This window comes from Rutilus rutilus (assembly GCF_951802725.1).
Source record: "Rutilus rutilus genome assembly, chromosome: 9".
Lineage (NCBI taxonomy): Eukaryota > Metazoa > Chordata > Actinopteri > Cypriniformes > Leuciscidae > Rutilus > Rutilus rutilus.
In genome coordinates, this window is record NC_140223.1 from 1,223,973 (window position 1) to 1,246,022 (window position 22,050).

Below are 22,050 nucleotides of genomic sequence, written 5' to 3' on the forward strand. Positions count from 1 at the left end.
ACAATCCGGCCTCTAGTTAATAAATGCCAGAGGAGAACTGGCCCCCGACTGAGCCTGGGTTCTCCCAAGGTTTTTTTTTTTCTCCATTAGGTTACCTGATGGAGTTTTTCAGTTCCTTGCCACTGTTGCCTTTGGCTTGCTCAGTTGGGGATATTTGGGGATATTTGATTTAATTAATCAATCAACAATACTATTGATCAGCATTACCAAACGTGGTGGTTTTCCACTAGAAACAAACATTGATGTATTGTTTTAATTTAATACTGTGAAGCTGCTTTGATACAATCTATGTTGTGAAAAAGCTCTATATAAATAAACTTGACTTGACTTGCCTTGACAAATTCCTCTGTCTATTAAACCTTTGACAAAATTATATCGCAACATTCAAATCTGTGTTGGCGCTGCCGCTGACCCAGAGAGAGTTGTCATGAAACAGCTTCACAAAAGGTATTTTCAACCTCATAATAGTATCATTATTTCTGTGATACAATAGTTCAAATTATCATAGAAGTACTGGGATAAAAGTTGAGTAAATCAGCTTTTGATAGAAACTTGGTCCACAGTATACACACTATAAAAAACTAGACTACACCACTGTGTGTGAGTGTGTGTGTGTGTCTGTGTGTGAGTGTGTGTCTGTGTGTGAGCTTAATGTATTTGTAAACATTTTAAGGAACTCTTATTAATGTAATTAATGTTGAATAAAGGTTGTATTAAAGCACTTAATGACATTTTCAGATTGTCCATGACCTAAAGTGAGAACTATTTATGGTTAATATGTTTTAACAAAGCATTATCTAACTCTTTGCATAAGAGCTAATTAAACAATAACACTTTGTTAATTACAGTGACAATGAATGAAGAACTCACTATTTGTATATAGTCTCTTAATATATTAACTACACCTTATATACTATTAAATACTATTCAGTAACTATAAACTAATAGTTTGAAAACGATTTATAAGCGTTGTGTTACTGTATACTTGTGATAAAATGTTACCATTATTTCAAACTGGTCCCATTAAGTGTAATTGTTCCTTTTGTATGTGATGGAGTGATTCTTCTTTTTCAAAAATAACACAAAATAAACAAAGTAAAGATGAATTCGACTGATAGCATTATTATTATTATTTTCAAGACTTCCATAGATATGGCGATATATTGATATTGTGTGTTATTTTGGCCATGATAATCATGTAGTGATAAATATGATATGGTGACAGTCCTGGTTCAGGTGAAACACACACCACTTCCCTCTTTTCAGCTGCACACACACATTTTGAGGAAATTCTCACGCTTTTACAAGGGTCTGTTTGCACAAGCATTACAAGTTGATTTACACCAAACATTTGTGATTTAAAAAACCTCTACACTGTATCCTGCATCTGTTGTCTGGTTTGTAGTTTGTCTAGTTTATTTAACTGTTAGTTTTACTTTCTTTTGGGGGATAATTATATATGAAGATGTAAATGTTCCTCTTCAGGAAGACTCCTCACCGCTGCCTTCTACCGCCGGCAGGATCTGACGGTTCAAGCAGGAATCTGTTGCTGAACCACCGGATGGGGCTTACGCCAAAGATATATTGTATACACTATCTACATATTAATCATTATTCACTCCGAGTCTTTATGGTAGGGATGATCTTACCGCAGTATCTCCAGTTTACAGTGAGGATTCTCCAGTCCAGCAGAGAACAACTTCACTCCTGAGTCTCCTAGATTATTCCCAGACAGATACAGTTTTCTCAGATGTGAGGGGTTTGATCTCAGAGCTGAAGCCAGAGCAGCACAACCTTCATCTGTGACACCACAACTATACAACCTGTAGAGAACAATGACACACTCTTCACTCTCTCAGATCAAAACAGAAATCTTTGTTTTTCTTAATTGTGTTTATAATTTGGGCAATATCAAAACAATTTAAACAATTAATTCAATATATCAGTTAGTGTAACTGTTATTCTAAGAGATTATGTCTCTATGTGAGGGAGAAAGATTATATAAAACTGATCAAATGGAATACATTAATGCTGCACGATTAATCATATTGCAATCGCGATGTCAAGCTTATTCGATTATATGACAAAAAATGCTGCGATTTTATGAAATAAATAAATGCATGTGTGGACATGACAACCCATTCTCTCTGAGAGCTGTTTGCACATTTTCTACACCGCTAATAAAAAGAAGACCAGTCAGTTTCAGTTGATCACGTCGTGACTGTCTCCGGTGTGCAGCGCGGAGAACCGGTGAAGATGATGCCCAGTACACAGTGTTTTACAGTGTGTACTTTACTCTTAACACCTTTTACCTATTTATTTATTATTCTCAGGTAAGGTAAAGAAAGTCAAATCTGACCTAAACCGTAAGCATTCAAAAGGTATTTACAATTTGGTCAGAAGACTCCTCTGTGGTATTTTCTTTTTAAAAGTCTTCCAGCATCATAAATCTAAGTCTCAGAAGGCAGATTTTGTAATCAATTAAATTTATTTTAATTGGTTACTTTTTTTTAATAATAAACAAAAATATAAAGGCAAATAGAACTTCATCGTTTAAATATAAAATACAATAATCACGTTTTGAATCAAAGGTGTAGTAAGCTCTGGGCTTCTTATCTTCTGCTTGGGGTTTCTTGTCCTCAGCTCCGGGCTTCTAGGCGTCGGGGGCACTGGCGTATCAGTATCCCAAGAGGCAGTCAGTTCATCAGTCTTTTATACTCCTTGTTTACAACAGGCATTTGGTTGACACTCCTCCAAAGTTTCCCAGATCCTTCTCCAGTCAGGTGCAAGCGGTCCACCTCTTCATGTCCTTGAACTACAGTAAACTCAACTAAGATGGCTGAGTTCATTTAACCCTCTGAGGTCGGCAATCACGCCGGCGTGATCTGCTCGTTTTTTTTCCTTATCAGTGCGAAAGAGATTCAAAATCCTCTGTTGATTTTGATATTACATGCTTGTGTTGTACATCAATCGATCCTGTTAAGTGTGTATTATTTTTGTGTATGCTCACAATAAAAACAAAGTGTTGTGCTTTTTGCCAAATAAAGAAAAATAAACACAAAGCGAGTTCTGCTTTCTCTCTGTCAGTGTAGTCCATTCTGAAACACGTCCGAAAATGAACCATAACTCTGCGAATACTCAGTCAAACAGGCACACAGGCATGAAGCTTGAATTCTCTTCTTTTAAAAAAACAAATATCCTCAGTTTATGTAATAAGTATGTAAAGAGAGAGATGTCAGTCGTTCTCATCTCAGCTCATTAAGTTTTAATGTGACTCCGCCCACGGAGAGCGCGCGCTGTTCAAACGCAAAAAGTCTGAGGACGCAAACCTGTGAAACGCCCACATCAGCTGGATAACACACACCGCGAGTTCACTTTCAGTCTCATTTACGACGCTGTGAGAAATAAAACTATCTTGATAATAATCCTGGAAAACTTACCTCAGAAGTTCTGGAAGTTTTATTTCGAGGAGCAACAGATCCGGCTGAGGAATAGGTCAGTTATATGCTTTGTTCTAATCGCAAGTGTCTGTACACGCAAAAAGACTGTTTAAATATGAGTCGCGTTTCTGCGTGTGAATGAATGAATGCACAGATGCGTGCCTACTAAGATGAGTAAAAATCAACTATAAAAATCGGACAGATTATAAAGTTTTTACTGTAAAATACTGCCACATCAAATAAGCTTATAATGTTGCCAGTGTTAAATATATGTTTTGTCAAAAATAATCAACTAAGATGTTTGTTCCAATGTAGGCGATATTCAAACTAATGAATCCTTAACTTTGAAATACGTATGATAAAATGTATGTATGTATGTATGTATGTGTATATATATATATATATATATATATATATATATATAAAATACTATTTTTGTCAAAAATAAAGTCATCAACTAAGATGTTAGATGTTCCAATGTTGGCTATATTCAAACTAATGAATACATATGATAAAATATAGGCCTATAATATTTTTTTTTTACAAAGAAAGAGTACACTTGAAATATTGTTGAAATTGTAATTATTGTTGTAATTGTAACCTTTTTAATAAAATAGCAAAACATATTTATAAGAGATGTAAGCAAAATCTTAAATGGTCAATATAAGTCTTCTTCTAAATATATCTTTTGTCCTTGCACTGGCTCAGTCAGTGTCACACCTGAATGAATGGCTCATTATGCAAGCAATTACGCATAATGGGTGGGACATTGTATTCTCAGGTGTAAACCACTCCTCTTTCACGCCCCCCTCGCATATTGGCTTTCCAAGCAAAACCTGTTTTACACAATTTAAATCAATGTATTGTTTTATGTGAACGATAAAGCAAGACTATTTTCACATAATTTTGAAGCCAGAACTCGAGGCGACAACATCCATTAGTCAAAAGTCTTATTGACACATATTTAGTATGAGTTTTGTGGTCTTATTTCAGCAACTTTCATTTTTATTTTTTCAATAACCACGCATAAACATTATTCTCTTAAAAATACAAACATCTACATACATGTGGCTTACATATTATGGTAGCCCTGTTTGTGCTATATAGAGTGAATTTACACCTTTGCCATTATTATGTTTATAAGCAACTGAAAAAAGCACAAATGTCAGGGCATGTCAGAACATCCCAAGGGCCCCAAAAACACCCCAGACCCCAGAGGGTTAGAGTTCTAGGAGTCTAGCGCACACACATAATCACACTTTTCTGCTCCTCTCAACATGGGTTGGCACAGTCACATATACATACATAACCACGCCAAAACAATATAAGCCATCTTTTACAAACAAAATAAATAACAACATTGAATGCAATGCATTACATCCAATACATTGGCTAACAAAAAGGCATCTATAATAAACAAGGAGGCAGGTAATTGCATTTTCTTGATATTATACAACAACGGACACTAAACTGGTGGCCAGAAACAATTCTTCCTCTGTTATATGGCAATATTTTGTCAATAAGATAACTAACACTAAGCAGAGAGAGCAGGACTGCCAACTCTCACTCATTCAGCGTGAGACTCGCGCAATCAACACTTTTCACACGCTCTCACACCACACACACATTCTCACGCAGAGAAGAGTCGCGAAGCAACGAAGACACTGACATGGACTAGACAGAGCAGGATACTTATGATAGGAAACAAATCATTAGCTCTCAGATTCTGTAAATGTTATTACTAAATTCAAACAATAGCGTTTTGGCACTTGTAAATGTGACGTGACAGATCGTGGTGGTGAACCGAACATCTCTCTTTACTAGTTAATAGTAACACAAATTAACAATAGGTGTGTTGAAAGATACTGTCACATTCACCGTCTGTCTTCGTCCTGTCAGCACTACACTTCCCAGAATCCTCCGTCATCATCACCTTCACCTGCACGTCGTCATCATCATCCTCATCACCTGTGTTCATCTCCTTCACCTGTTGTCTTGTCATTATCATCTGTGTATTTTAGTTCTCCCTGGTTCAAGCTTCAGTTGTCGGTCAATGTTGAGTGTGTGTGGTAATGTTTGTGCACTTGCACTCTGTACCATTTGTTTCACGTTGGTATATTAAATCTTTGTTATTATTTGTACTTCGACTTCGCGCCTCCTTCATCATCTTCATCTTCAACCTAGAAAGCGTTACAGATTGACCGACCCAAAAAATAGGCTCTAAAGGATGGACCCAGTCACGAAACTCTGCTCCATCTTCCAGGAGGAACGCCCCATAGAGGTCTATGTGGGTGAGTTTGTGGAATTTTGCCACCTGGCTCCACTCAACGACAGGGAACTGAAGGACTGTTTTTGGTTGGGTCTGGACCTAGAAGTAGGTTTATATTTGCCAGATGTAGACCCCAATTGTACTCTGGCCCAGTATATTGACTTTGTTTTATTATGCTGTGGATCGCCCTCTTCGCCGCTGGTCCCGTCCAGCTCAGAGCCTTCTTCGCCGCTGGTCCCGTCCAGCTCAGAGCCTTCTTCGCCGCTGGTCCCGTCCAGCTCAGAGCCTTCTTCGCCGCTGGTCCCGTCCAGCTGAGAGCCCTCTTCGCCGCTGGTCCCGTCCAGCTCAGAGCCCTCTTCGCCGCTGGTCCCGTCCAGCTCAGAGCCTTCTTCGCCGCTGGTCCCGTCCAGCTCAGAGCCCTCTTTGCTGCTGGTCCCGTCCAGCGCAGAGCCCCCTTCGCCGCTGGTCCTGTCAAGCGCAGAGCCCCCTTCACCGCTGGTCCTGTCCAGCGCAGAGCCCCCTTCACCGCTGGTCCCGTCTAGCACTGAGCCCTCTTCACCGCTGGTCCCGTCCAGTTCTGAGCCCTCTTCACCGCTGGTCCCATCCAGCACTGAGCCCCCTTCACCGCTGGTTCCGTCCAGCTCAAAGCCCTCTTCACCGCTGGTTCCGTCCAGCACAGAGCCTTCTTCACAGCTGGTTCTGTCTAGCTCAGAACCCTCTTCACCGCTGGTCCTGTCCAGCACAGAGCCTTCTTCGCCGCTGGTCCCGTCCAGCACAGAGCCTTCACCGCTGGTCCCGTCCAGCACAGAGCCTTCTTCACCGCTGGTCCCGTCCAGCACAGAGCCCTCTTCGCCGCTGGTCCTGTCCAGTTCAACGCCCTCTTCACAGCTGGTCCTGCCCAGCTCAGAGCCCCCTTCGCCGCTGGTCCTGCCCAGCACAGAGCCCTAATCGCTGCCCAGCACAGAGCCCTCTTCGCCGCTGGTCCTGTCCAGCCCAGAGCCGCCATTTTGCCCCCTGTCTCATCCAGCCTTGAACCAGAGCCTGACAATTCTGTTCCCCAGCATGTCTTTGAAGTCCCACCCAGCCTCCCTCTCCCACCTCCTCTCGTCTGTCTTCAGCCTTCTTCATCTCCTCTGCCTCCTGTCAGCCCTGTCACTCACCCACTAGAAGTCAGTGGATTGGTGGGCTCGCTGTGGGGCTTCCAGTCCCCAGCATCGTCCTGGACTGTGGATTCCTGGGTTCCGCCTCCAGCAGCTTCGTCCAGGATTCCACATCGGCCCATCGCTCCACTGTCTCACCCTTGGCTCTTACCTCCCTCAGCTCCACCGTGGTCCTTTAGTTCACCAGTTCCGCCAGGCTCCCTCGTTCCCCCGGATTCGCTTTGGTCCCTCGTCGACCTTCCATCGCCTCTGGACTTCTCTCCTCTGGCTTCGCCTCGTCCCTTCGTCCCCCCGGCTCCCTTGGACTCCTCTCTCCCTTCTGCTCATCCTTTGTCCTCAGTCCCTCTGTCTCCACCGCGACCTTCAGTAACCCCGTCTACACTTCGGTCGCCTGAGCCTGCGGATTTCCCCGGTCACTCTGAAACCTCTGCTACACCGTGTCCTAGCAAACTTCCGTCTTCTCCCTGTCATTCCCTGTCTTTGGTTCCGCCCTGGTCTCCTCAACCACCTGCCTTGCCTCCGTCAGTCGGCCCCCTGGAGTCGTCAGTCACAATTTCAGATCCCTCCATGATTTCTAAGTGGGAGAACTTGCAAAATAGCAGGGTGTTCAAATACTTATTTTCCTCACTGTATGTACATGTTTGTATTTTTGAGAGAATAATGTTTATGCATGGTTATTGAAAAAACTAAAAACTAAAGTTTCTGAAATAAGGCCACATAACACATACTAAATATGTGTCCACAAGACTTTTGACTAATTAAGACTTAACTGAATTGACTTATTGTTCTTCTTAAGTTTTCTTCTTCTTATTATTATTATTATCATTATTCCCGGGAGAAAAATTTTGGCCAGCTCCTGCACCTAGGCCCTTTGAGACAGAGACACCGTTCCAACTTTAAAACGTCCGGTCAGTACCGGTGTAAGTTGCTCGCGAAGATGACATCACGAGACTATGTCGTTCGCCCACCATATTGGATTGAACAGAAAGCGAAACTAAATTTTCACAGGTCACAAATTTGGTCCGATCTTCACGAAACTGGACGTACATGATCCTCCTTGTGAGACCAAGCCTCACAAAAGTTACTAGAAGGATTTTTGATTTTCGGAAGCGTTTACCCGTCACAGCCAAACGAAATCGGCGGTGTAATCGCCAAACAGGAAGTCATCCATATCTCAGGAACGCTGTCACGTATCGAAACCAAACTTTGTACATGAACTTGGGACTCCAATGTGAGGAAGCACAAGATCTGAATTTTTTTTTATTTCAGGCTAATTGACAAACCCATTTACCTATGTCTATGCAAAAGTTTCACCTCACACTTTTAATGTTAATGCATTTAGACAGTAGGTGGCACTGTTGTATTACATTTCACAGAGCTGCCAAGTCAGTGTATAGACTGCATTCGTTTTACTAGGTTTGTCTTAATAAATGCAAGGCCTGAATTTCATTTTTTGCATCGGTCTGATTTAATCATCTTCATTTATACAGATTTGTATGCATGAATTGTATGGAATTCCAAAGCTGCCAATATTAAAAATAAATAAATACATAAATAAATATACAAATAAATGTAAAAAATAAAAAAATAAAAAAATATACATAGAAAAGCAAAAAAAGGAAAATAAATAATTATTTATACATTTATTTCCTTATTTATGTATATATTTATTTTTTCCATATTTATTTATTTATTCTTTTATTTATTTATACATTTATTCATGTCTACATTTATTTATTTCTACATTTATTTATTTTTATATTTATTTATTTCAACATTTATGTATTTCTACATTTATTTATTTATTCTTTTATTTCTTCCTACATTTCTTCCTGCGTAGGGTATTGAGGAGGGTGTGGTTTACCTCAGACATAGCAATCGAGCTCAGAGTAAGCGAAGGTGAAGGGTTGAGGCCACATTTATTATTATTATTATTATTATTTAAATAATGCATAGGCCTAAATAGAAATGATCAGAAACAAATCCACAGCTGAACCGCTTCAACACGTCGAGTTGTTTTTGATTCGGTGTATTTTAAGGAATCAAACGAGTAAATGCATTAAGATCTCTTCTGTATTGATGGCTCTGATGAAGCTCTGGTTGGATTTTAGTGGTAGGCTAACTGCCCTACAGTCTTATCCTCTAACTGAATTTATCGATGTGGATTAACGTGACGTTCATACATTTAGTAAGGTTGCCCCTGGACATGAGTTTATGGAGGTAGGCTAAAGACTACCACCGCTTAATAGAATAAAAAAAATGTTTCTGTTGCTGTCAGTATTGTTTTTGGAAATTAGACTACATTAAAAATGCATTGGTCTCGTTTAAAAGCATTGGTTAATATGCTTGCGTCGACTTCACTGTAGCCTATATGTGCCCTGTTTCCTTTCCATTAATTCTGACCGAAAAATGGAAAATATCAAGCGCTTCCGTTTCAGAGTCCCTGTTTCATGTTTGTTAGCCCAGGACATTTTACAAATCCAGACCAAACGATGTTCTACGGCCATGTCCGGAATAAAGAGTAGCCTATCCATGTCACACAGTAAGATTTAGGATTTTGACCATATACCTCGCAGTCACAGACCGTATCAACGTCAGTGAGCTATACTCATTGTATTTCGCCACAGGGGGTGCTTCTCAATATCCCTCCTCGTCTCCTCGCTCCTCCGTCCTCCATCCTATGACCCGGAAACCGATCGAGCTCAGCCATCTTGAAGGACATCTCAATTCTCTAATTGCACCGCGAGGAGTCGAGGATCGAGGAGTTAGGAGGCTTCCTGAGGAGTCATGAGCGAGGATACACAGGTGTATCCTATACGGAAGAGTTTTATCGACTAAAACGTGACGCACGTCTAAATTCTCCTCCCCCTTCACATCGGTCACAATCATTTTAATTTATACTTTACCTTTGCAGTTTATATAAACCACACATCTCACATATTTCAACAGGGTATCTTGCTTTATTATTATTTATTATGAATTTCTTAAATAAACAAACTTCAACAACATAAGGGCAGATCCTTTGAGCGCTGCTGTTGACGCGATGAAGTGACGCTTGAGTGATCAAGTATTCCAATGTATATAAAAAAGTTACATTCGATTCCTCCGTCCTCGCGTCTTTTCCTTGCAGCCTTCCCTCGCATCCTACAGGGGGCGGAGCTGAGATGCGAGGAAAGGAAGCGAGGAAAGGAAACGAGGATGCACAAATAAGAAATGAGAAGCACCCAGGGTGTCACTGTGGCCTCAACCCTTCGCTTACTCTGAGCTCGATTGCTATGTCTGAGGTAAACCACGCCCTCCTCATTACCCTACGCAGGAAGAAATGTCGGAAGAAATAAATGAATAAATAAATAAATGTAGAAATACATCAATGTATAAATAAATAAATGTAAAAATAAATAAATGTATAAATACATAAATGTAGACATGAATAAATGTATAAATAAATAAAAGAATAAATAAATAAATATGGAAAAAAATAAATGTATACATAAATAAGGAAATAAATGTATAAATAATTATTTATTTTCGTTTTTTTCTGCTTTTCTATGTATATGTATTTATATATTTATTTATTAATTTTTTCTTTTTTACATTTATTTGTATATTTATTTATTTATGTATTTATTTATTTTTAATATTGGCAGCTTTGGAATTCCATAGAATTGTGCATTTCCAGTTCTCAAAACAGTAAAAAAAAAAAAAAAAAAAAAACTTTATATAAAATACATCATGCTCTTCTTCGCTAACCGAACAAACAATACATTGTCTGTGGCTGTGTTTGTGCGCACGAGAAATATGCTGCGCATAACAATAGAAAACAAGGAGAAAGGCGCAGTCACATGCTCAAACAATCAACAACGTCGCTCTAGAGGTGCGTTGTGGACTGCGAAGTGGACTTCACAGGGTTTTTCCGCCATCTTAAGTGAGATTCCAATCCGAAGGGGGCGAACATGTTCAGTTCGAAGGGCACTGCGCACGGCATAGGGAATAAGGGAACATCGATACATCACTTCACAGGAAGTGGAGAGCGATGATCACCCAACTGTCATTTCGCGCACCACGTCATCACCAGTCAGAACGGTCATAACTAACGATGGAGGAGTTTACGTATGTGTGTAAGTATTCATACATTTCGCCATTGTTATACAAATGACAGTATTTTAACGGTTATTGTTGTGAATATACTACTTTTGATGATTATAATTTACCTCAGTGAATGAAGCCAGCTTAGCTAGTTTGTGAAGTAAAGTGATTTTATTTTAGGTAGTTGAAAATAGTGCAATATAATTGTAAATATATAATATAATAATAAAATTTTAAATATGAATGTAGTCCTATATATATATATATTTGTTATATCATAATCTGCGCGACCCCGTCGTTGACTTTCTTTGATGACGTTTGCAGGGCGTTTCAAATGAGCGGTTATTGTCAGTGAAGGAGTAGGGGAGCATGGAACGCACCTTAGATTTGTAAAAACAAGTGGAAAGCGCGAGCGCGCCGCTCTCTCCTTTCCACAAGCACTTGCACAATCTTGAAAAAAGTACTACTGTTGAAATTCTCAGATCAAGCAAACTTCAACGCACCCTTATCCACTACTTGCTAACGTTAGTGAACCGCACCCGAGCAAGCACACTTTGCAGTTCCCCCGGAAATGCATTTTTCTAGTTGATGTTGTTGCCTAGAGTTTTTTATTCAAAATGATCTGAAAATCATCCTGCCTAATCATTTACATAAAACAATATATTGATTTAAATTTTGCACGACACTTTCTGTTTGGAAAGGCAATATGCGAGTGGGCGCCAACGATCCAACACCATCATGCATATTGAGTGATTCACACCTGAGGAAACAATGGGGCCCACATACTTAATGAGCCATTCATTCAGATGTGTCACCTATAGCCACAAGAAAGAATGCAAGAGCATTGGTTCACAGTTGGAAGCATCTCAATTTTTTTTATTTTTCCACAAATTGTGCTTGCAAATTGTATAATATCCAAGGAAAACATGTCTAGTAATTGTGCAGTTAATTCTCATACTGTATTTCAGTTTTGGAATATGTACCCTCTCCCCAAATTTGTCACTAATAAAACACAATAAAAAATATTTAAAGAAAAGGCTTATATTTACCTTTTAATAGTTTGTTTACATCTACATTGTAAATATATTTTTTTATTAAAAAGGTTACAATTGCAACAACAATTCAAGTGTTATCTTTCTTTGTAAAAACTAAAGTATACATTTTATCATACATATTTCAAAGTTAAGGATTCATTACTTTGAACACAGCCTACATTGGAACAAACACTTTAACATTATTTGATGACTTTATTTTTGACAAAACATACTATATTTGGCAAAAATTGGCAAACAAAAGCTTATTTGAGGTGGCAGATATTTTACAGTAAAAATTTATAATCTATCCAAAACTAGTCAACGAAATGTTGTCTTTCATATGTCTGTAACATAGGTATTTAGTTTTTATTATAGGACATATAAATGTTAATTTGCAGTTTAACCCTAAAACAGGCAACGTGACTCACGAGTCATATAGTTTTTATTGTCTTTTTTGGGCCATAAGAATGATTTCTTCATCAAATCCTTTTATAATTTATCACAGCCTGGTCTGTCTTGAGTATGCTGGTCACATGATTTGCTTAAATTTTTGTGTGATAAATTAGTCAGCCTGACCTAAATCCAACATGGCTACCGGTGGTGCAGGACATTCAGATTTTGAGGAAAGTAAATATATATTAAACTAACTTATCTTCTGGAAAAATAATAATAATACTGCTAATATTAATTGTGAACATTGTCTTAAGGTGCTGAAGAAGAAAATTAATTAATATGTTGTTCATGTTGTTATTTAGCACGTTTTGAAATATATGTGACTCCTGAGTCACGTTGCCTGTTTAGGGTATAAAAAAGGGATTAACTCTAATTTTGACCATTTTTGTATTTTGAGTTTTTAATTCACTATATTACAATTAAATCCTAATCTAATCATGACAAACTATATATCGTTGGAAAGGTCTAAGACTCCTAAATAGATATTTTAGCACTGTTTTTTTGTTACAAATCATGTAGGAACAGTAATAGATGAATTTATGACAAGAGTGCACTTCAAAAAATCTACATCATAACAGGATTCTGCCGTTTGTCACAAAAAGTCGCCGCACACACTTTTAATAATTGAAACTTTGGTTTTCATGCTAAAAGTTCATAATAAAACATATAATATAGTATTTGTCAATAAAAAATTATAAAATAATATTATCCTCTAAAAAGTATAATATATATACACATTATCCTCTAAAATATATCTTTTTTATCGCCTTTTTTATTACATCACATATTTTAGTAGTTATCATAAATTAGGTATCATTTGAAAGCTTACGAACTCAGAATTCATCCTGTGAAAACCGCTTTGAAATTGGATGTCATGTTACCATAGAAACGGTATTCTAAATTCTTTTATCTGGCTCCAACCCTTTTGGGCATCATCATGTTTCATAATTTATGATCAAAACCTTTTTTAATATTGACAAAATATTGTCAGAAATGTCTGAGTCTCAAGGTTTGATATTTTGTGACAGAAGTGATATTTGGACAGAAATTTATTAATTTGTTACGGCAGAATGCATACAATTAAATTCAATGGAATGTATGTCACCCGGTGGCTATTTTTGGTATTATGCCTAAACAAAATCTCATGGGAACTTCAAGTTTTGTGATATCAACTTCAAATTTGGAACACAACTTGGTTAGATATATGGCTTTGATTTTAGATTAATTTTAGAGTAAAAATATTTTGTAAAATATATATTTTATATAAAAGAATATTAAGTACAGTATTTTTGATTTACTGTAAATATAAACTTCCATAACTTTTTCATACTTTCATTTTTTTAAGTGCTTTCACTTCAGCAATAATCTGCTGAGTATCTTCTTTAAAACAAGACCAAACTTAGGTCTACACCCAAAAGAATTCTTGAATTACAACCATTTAAGTTTGAATAGTGCATTTTAGTGTCCATTCTCAAAAAGGGGGGTGACAATTAAGGAGTTAAAGTACCATTTTATAGTAACGCAAGGTCCGATTTCAAAACAGTTTTCTCAGGCTGAATCTTGAGTTCGAATGCTTTTTTAAGCTTTTGAATGATATATAATTTGTCAACATTAGATCAGAAGAAGTATAGGATATAATTGTTTTAAACATGCAGTGGCAAGTGGGCCAGTAACAGTTAACAGATTAATGACTTGGTCCTTTTTTTATACCCTAATCAGGCAACGTGACCTGGGAGTCACAACTCATAAAATCCAAAATATATAAAATATTTCAAAAATTCATTTGGATATGTTTTACTTAAGTCCAGATGATATAAAAAATTACATGAAATGATTTTTTGCTTATCATTTTCTACTCTTGCCTGTTTAACCGGTTAAGCTGCAACCCCACTTTTGAAAAATCCCCAGAAATGACATACCCAAACTGAAACACATACAGTTCATGAACCCTTTGTACTAAAAGCACAAGTATGATCTCATTTGAAAGCTGACACCTGGCAGTTTATTGTAAATGTAGAATTAATTATTGTCATAATGAAAAAAAATTGTTATAAATAGCTTCAAAGTTTTGTAAAGTTATTAGAAATTATTTTTTATGAAACATCCTCATGAAAATAAAATTGAAGTTGGCACTGGAGCAATCTAGAAATGCACTAAAGCTAAAGCCACATGTCTAAACATTTTATGTTTAAAATCTGAATATAATAAGTCCAAAACTCTGGATTTAGTTCAATGTTTTTCAAGACCATGTCGAATGACTTTATTTTTAACGTCCTGGAATGTCACATGATCATGGCTCTTCTTCATGTTCCATATATGGACTATTATTGTGCATATAGCGCCCTCAGGCTGTTGGTATGAATTAAAAACACAGTAAATCAGAGTACCAAACGCTCATAATGATTACATCGACGCATTTGGGTATAAATTCAATAAATATTATTCCTGTCTATAGAAATCTGATGTAAACCTATGAGAATATATCAATATTTCTCCAAATCTGCACATTTTTGAGCTAAAAGCCCTGAAGGACGTTGTTTTGTGTATCGCTGTCATGACGACAGCACGGGAGTTTTTTTATGAATGAAAGCGGCTGACGCGCATAATTCATATTAAAGGTATGTATAAGCAATGTATTTCTCAGAATACAATAGTGGTCAAATACTGAAACTTGAGTCTTATATCTTTTTAATGATGTATAGTTTGTCAAGGTATAACATTAAATCTGATAGTAACTTTGAACTATATATATAAAAAAAACGCTTCAGTGCGCCCGCGCACTGGCAACGGTTAACAGGTTAAGGGTTAATACATTGCTTATACAAATACATTTTATTTCAGCATATTTCAGTTGATTTTTACTCATCTCAGTATAGCAATACAGTTTGCTAAAAGCGGATCATTCATTCACACACAGAAACGCGATTCAAATTGAAACCGTCTTTTTGCGAGCTGTGGTAAACAGCGCGCATCTCTGCCGTTCATTCATTCACACACAGAAACGATTCACTTGAGAATGAAAAAAAAATTTCTACAGTATTCCATAGCTCAGGATCTGTTGCTCCTCGAAATACCAGCACTTCTGAGGTACATTTTCCATTATTATTATCACGATAGTATTATTCCTCACAGCGCTGCGAGATAGTGTAAACAAGTACAATGATCTGATTAAACTTAATGTGTTTTCTCGAGCTGATATGGGGGCGTTCAGAGTTTGCTTGGATTGCCTCAGTCATTTGCGTTTGAATAGCGCGCGCTCTCCGTGGGCGGGATCACATTAAAAATAATGAGCTGAGATGAGAACAACTGACATCTCTCTATTTTCATACAGATTACATAAACAGAGAATATTTGATTTAGTTTCGAATTAGATAATTTAAAAGTACACACTTGAATGATTATAAAGATATATTGCTCATGCCTGGGTGAATAGTATTCGTTGAGTTTTGTTTAAGTTTAGAGACGTGCTCCAAAAAAAAGGTCAGGAAATGGACAGGCAGAAAGCACACCTTGTTTATTTTCTTCATTTTACAAAAACACCTTTTTTTTCGCCTGTAAGTGGACACATAAAAAAGTAGATATTTAACAGTTTATTTTTTCATATTTCTTAAGTCTGTATGACCATAAATGACGGAGTATTTTAAGTTTATTTTGCTGCTATGTGAAAAAAATCGAGCAAAACGCGCCCGCTCGTTTGCCGACCTCAGGGGGTTAAAGGGGAACTTGGCAACTCTAGCCATTTCTTCGCTGATTTTCACTTTTGTTGTCGCATGTTTTCTCAACGAGTTCCCCCTACAGCTGTGGGGCCCTCCTCCCCCTTTCTACCGCTGCTCATGTGCATCTGTTATTATCGGAGCCGGCCAGCTTTATCGTGTGGAGCTATGTCTACCGAGGTGGGTAAGACATCATACACACTATCATAGAACATTGACATGTACATTTTGTATTGTTTTATCAACCATAAGCTGTAACAGGGGGTGGGCGGATGAAGTTAGCAAACATTACCGCTTATTCTTATCTTAGTTATAGCCTAACCTACCCCCAATGGAACTGAGATTGCCAAGTTTAGCTTATCATCGTGCAAACAATGATCCATCGTCGCTTGTTCTTATAGCTAGCCGGCGTGGCTAACCGGTATTGAGGGGGGCATGTGTCCAATTTATGTTTATGTCGAATTGCCGTAAAGCAGTTTGTGTATCTCGCTCGTTCTCGCTTCTCACAAGACTTCCTATTTCCAGCTTACCGGGATGTTAGTCCCCATGTTGCAAGGTTGGTTTAGTGCCTGGGAACGCTGGGGGGAGTGGGGAAAGACACCATTCTCACCAGAACAGGTTATTTTACCATCCAAATTATTTCTAAACGGTTTTATTAAGTTGAAATAGTTGCCAAGTTCCCCTTTAAATGTCACTGTTTGTCTGGACAGAATGTTCAAAATATTTTATTTTCATGAGCATACAAATGTTCTTATTTATTGTTCTATTTGTTTTATACTATTGTACTATTAGGACAATAACAAGTTTGGGTAACGCTTTAGATTACAGCCCGGAAAGTACTGCGTAATTAAAATGAAAGTACAGTGTAACTTTCGGTAATTACAGTGTACCTATAAAGTACTTACGTGTAAGTATAGGGGAACAATATGTAAAGTCTTGGGAATAAAGGTGTAACAACCAGGAAAATACTGCGTTATTAAAACGAAATTACAGTGTAACTTTCGGTAATTACAGTGTACCTATAAAGTGCGTACGTGTAAGTATAGGGGAATAATATGTAAAGTTTTGGGAATAAATGGGTAACAACCAGGAAAATAACAAATTATTTAGGCAAATTATTTAGACTGTAAGTATTCCATGTAGTAACAGGGTAAGTATGACATTGCGGGCTGTAAATTAAAGTGGTGCTTCTTACCTTCTTGTTTCGTGTAGTTACAGGGTAAGTATGACATTGCGGGCTGTAAATTAAAGTGGTGTTTCTTACCCTCTTGTTTCATGTAGTTACAGGGTAAGTTTGACATTGCGGGCTGTAAATTAAAGTGGTGTTTCTTACCCTCTTGTTTCATGTAGTTACAGGGTAAGTACAATAAAAAACACATGTACACACACAATCTGACATCACTTGGAAAACCTTTATTTGAAAAACAACTTATTTCAAAACAGATTTACAACAAATTACACTTCTTATTTATTTAATTTATTTAATTTATTATCATTTTTTTAAATCAACTTTTCATTTCAAATTCTAAAGTCCTGACAGAAAGTAGCATGTTTTGTCCTTTTTTGTTTCTCTTGCATGGCTTCCTCCTCCTCTTGGTCCTCCTCTTTTTCTATCGTTCCACTGATTATTAGCCTAATCTTAAGGAGTCTTTTTCTATTCTGTATTATGTATTACAAGAAAATACAGTACACCCAGAAATGTTCTCATAATTTACTCATCTTTTCGCTACCGACCAACTTTCACCAGCGAGTGCATGAGAGTCGGCTTCATAGGGGCGGCTTGAATGGCTTCGCGTTTGGTGAAGCTTTCAGCGTACATTGCATTCTCGCGGGAGTTTGATGTGAAACGTGCACGAGAACTGGTGTCTCTGTTCTTCTGCATGGTTTGTTTTTCATTATTATTATCTGTTATTGTTTGTATTTTGTTGTGAGCAATAATAAAAACATTAAAAAAAATAATAATTCAACATTGGTTTTTCGGTGCGCTTACGTCACGTTATACTCCAGTTTGGACGCGTACACGACAGCTGCGCAGCTCGGACGCGGACAACTTGTATTTATACTTTCTCTCAACCCTCTCATGAACGCGCAGGTGACAGTTGGTCGGAAGCGATAGTCAACAGTTTAAAAATGTAAAATATTTGGTATTTTTCTTACAAACGCTTATCGTTTCACTTCAGAAGAAGAGGAACAAGAGGAGGAGGAAACCAAGCAAGAGAAACAAAGTGCTGTAAATCCGTTTTGAAATAAGTTGTTTTTCAAATAAAGTTTTCCGAGTGATATCAGATTGTGTGTGTACATGTGTTTTTATTGTACTTACCCTGTAACTACATGAAACAAGAGGGTAAGAAGCCCCACTTTAATTTACAGCCCGCAATGTCATACTTACCCTGTAACTACACGGAACAAGAGGGTAAGAAACACCACTTTAATTTACAGCCCGCAATGTCATACTTACCCTGTAACTACACGGAACAAGAGGGTAAGAAACACCACTTTAATTTACAGCCCGCAATGTCATACTTACCCTGTAACTACATGGAACAAGAGTATATTTTCCCAGCATTTAAAAAAAAAAAAAAGTTGCAATAGTTTTACTTGCCTTGAAACTTAATCAGTGCACCTTTGCAATAATAACAAATTAGCCTACTTTATAAATGCACTGATATGTACCCCGTGATTTAAAAAAAGCCTTTATGTATTTTTGTACACTATTATTACAAAAAGGTGCAGTGTATGTACTCGCTAAATTGCTCCCAAAAGTAAGATTCTAAAATACTTAGTCTAAATAATTTGCCTAAATAATTTGTTATTTTCCTGGTTGTTACCCCTTTATTCCCAAAACTTTACATATTGTTCCCCTATACTTACACGTAAGTACTTTATAGGTACACTGTAATTACCGAAAGTTACACTGTAATTTCGTTTTAATAACGCAGTATTTTCCTGGTTGTTACCCCTTTATTCCCAAGACTTTACATATTGTTCCCCTATACTTACACGTAAGTACTTTATAGGTACACTGTAATTACCGAAAGTTACACTGTAATTTCGTTTTAATTACGCAGTATTTTCCTGGTTGTTACCCCTTTATTCCCAAGACTTTACATATTGTTCCCCTATACTTACACGTAAGTACTTTATAGGTACACTGTAATTACCGAAAGTTACACTGTACTTTCATTTTAATTACGCAGTACTTTCCGGGCTGTAATCTAAAGCGTTACCCAAGTTTGCAATAATGCAAAGATGTCATTATTTAATTTTGTAAAAAATATTATTTTAATTTGAAAACACTGTGCAATTAGTTGTTTCTGCTAGTTTGAGTTGAAAAAAAGCCCCACATTTCAGCATTATCACTAATCTGTGTGTGCATTTTCCTTGAGAACCAAGCAAGCTGACTCATGAAACCATTTGTTTATTATATCGCAATCGCAATATTGACCTCAATAATCACAATATGACATTTCCCCAAATCATGCAGCCCTGGAATACATTGAATACATCTGTTTTTTCCCTTAATATAAATGTATTAACATTTAAATGAAATGAAAATGAATATAAAAAGACTAAATATAAATGTTTATACACATAGATTAAAATGCATATGCATTCAAATATATATATTTGAAGATACATTTCTCACACAAATATCATAAAAATGGTTAAGTAGATCACAAATCAGGTCAGATGGGTGGAGGGTTTAAAAGCTGAAGAGTGACACTTTTATTTTTTGTTAAACCATTAATTTATAATGTTTAAGTAAGAAATGTTATAATGTTTTAACAGTGATGCTTGTTCTCAGTGTTACTTACGGAGCTGATCTAGTTGCTGTAACCACAGGCAGCAGCTTCTGAAGAACTTCATCTGCTGAGTTTTGTGTGTCACTAATTGAAAACAAAAAATAAATAAGTTAATTATTAATGCTAACAATAATAAATATAGCTGCGAGCAGCGATTACGGGCTCAAGCCGGTGGCACCGCAACCCTGGTGCCTTTAGTTACCTAAAGGCACCGGGGTGGCGGTGCCGCCCGGCTTTGACCCTTTATATATAAACCAGAAAATATTACTTGACTTACTTTATTCTGATTTTATGATACACTCAAAATATTCCACAACAAATGCTTTAAATTTAATGTAAAAATAAAAACGAAAGTAAGCAGTGTTTTGGGCTCACGTAACCCTCTCATTAGAATCAAAATATTTCAACATTTGTGATGTATTTGGATGCTAAACTATTCTTTATCATAGATTTACCATCCAATCCGATCCGATATCGATGGAAAAAAATCATCCTCTTCACACGCACAAAAAATGTGCTTGAAAACATCACAGTGGAGCGGTGCTTACCGTGAATGGTACGAATTGTACTACTGACTAGTAACTCGACAATCGATTACTATGGACTTCGACCGAAAACAGGATGTAAATACAGGTATGAGCGCTGGCTGAATTAACTTCATTTTTATTAATATCTTTCACATCTACTGCAGTCAGATTCACCCGCGTTCACTCCGAAGGAATCACTCACATGACCTGTGCACTTGTAATGACACATCAAGGATGTTAATAGGCTAAAAGCAGGTTTAAAACGTGCCCCATTGAAGTCAACAGGGCGCAAATTTTAAAAAGAGGATAACGGTGTAGGCAACACCGATTTTTGTCGTTGTTCTCTGTACTGACAGCACTCCAAATGTACAAAAAAATTAGCTCAACGTTAAAATTGACCGGAGTTCTCCTTTAAGAGGTGTGGGTAAAAATGCAGAGGCTGATTTTGAAAAGAAATCCACATTCAAACCAAAATATATGACTTCCTGTTGGTCGGAGCTAATGACTGTAAATTAGAAAGTTGTCAGGCTCGATAAGAATATACTTACTGAGTTTGGTAACTGTATGTAAAATCCCCCCCCCCCCCCACACACACTTTTGTCAAAAGCATTTTGAAAGTGACACACTTCCTGCTGCCAGTTGGTGGCGCTATAATTTTGACTCACAATAGTTACATCCATCTGATCAGCCTCTTACCACAAATACACTGCTGAAGTTTCATCAAGATCAGTTAATGTATGCAGAAGTTATAACACTTTGTGTTTCTCTTTTCTCGCCATAAATTCGTTTCCTCGCCACGGCCAAACCATTCGAGATATCAAAAATTCTTCCACAATTTAGCATACTCAATGTCTTGACTTCATGCACACCGAGTTTGGTGGGGATCAGATGAATTCTCTAGGAGGATTATTTCAAATTCCACAGCAAGCGTTTTCCAAACAACCCATAATAGCCGACTTCCTGTTGAGCTGGCGTAAAACTTGACCGAGGGGGCTTCCGGTGACGTCATGGTTAGAACAACAGGTTAGAGACAAGGCTCCGTCAGAAAAAAGTTAGAAAACAGTGACAACTGCAGATATATAAAGCTTTCAAGGTGGAAAATAGCCCGTGAACAAGATGACTACCACATTGAAAACGAGAGGACAAGGAAAACCAGGACATTCGAAAGAAATTGACAATAAACTACCGAGCACGAACAGCGCTAGCTTAGATGCTACTAGCCGCGAGGAACAGATAGCATGTGAGGGCGCAATGTCTTTGTTACAAGAAATGAGAAAACTCCGCGAAGAAAACAGCCAGGGACATAAACAAACAACAAAGACTCTTGAACGCTTGGAAAAGACTGTGACAGATATCAAGGAGCAGCTCGGTGACCATCAGCAGAGGATCGGTGAGCTGGAGGGGAGAGTGAGCGATGTGGAAGATGCGGGGGCAGGGCAGCTCCGTGTGGTACGGTACCTGTTTCAACGCGAAAAAGAACTCACAGCTGTTTGTGATGATTTACAAAACAGGCTGAGGAGAAACAACCTTCAAATATTTCAAATACTGGAGGAGAGTGAACATGG

The 22,050-nt window shown here is 37.6% G+C and overlaps 1 protein-coding gene across 2 annotated transcripts in view; it reads right to left on the reverse strand.

Annotated features, from left to right (window-relative positions):
* LOC311297689 (NLR family CARD domain-containing protein 3-like) overlaps positions 1-22,050 on the reverse strand; it is a 69,007-nt gene that overhangs the window by 16,774 nt on the left and 30,183 nt on the right. For both annotated transcript variants that reach the window (XM_084420091.1, XM_084420092.1), the window contains exons 5-6: positions 19,971-20,042; positions 1,650-1,823 (exon numbers count right to left, since the gene is read on the reverse strand). In XM_084420091.1, the coding sequence (XP_084276217.1) occupies positions 1,650-1,823; positions 19,971-20,042 (246 nt within the window). The remainder of the gene's footprint in view (positions 1-1,649; positions 1,824-19,970; positions 20,043-22,050) is intronic.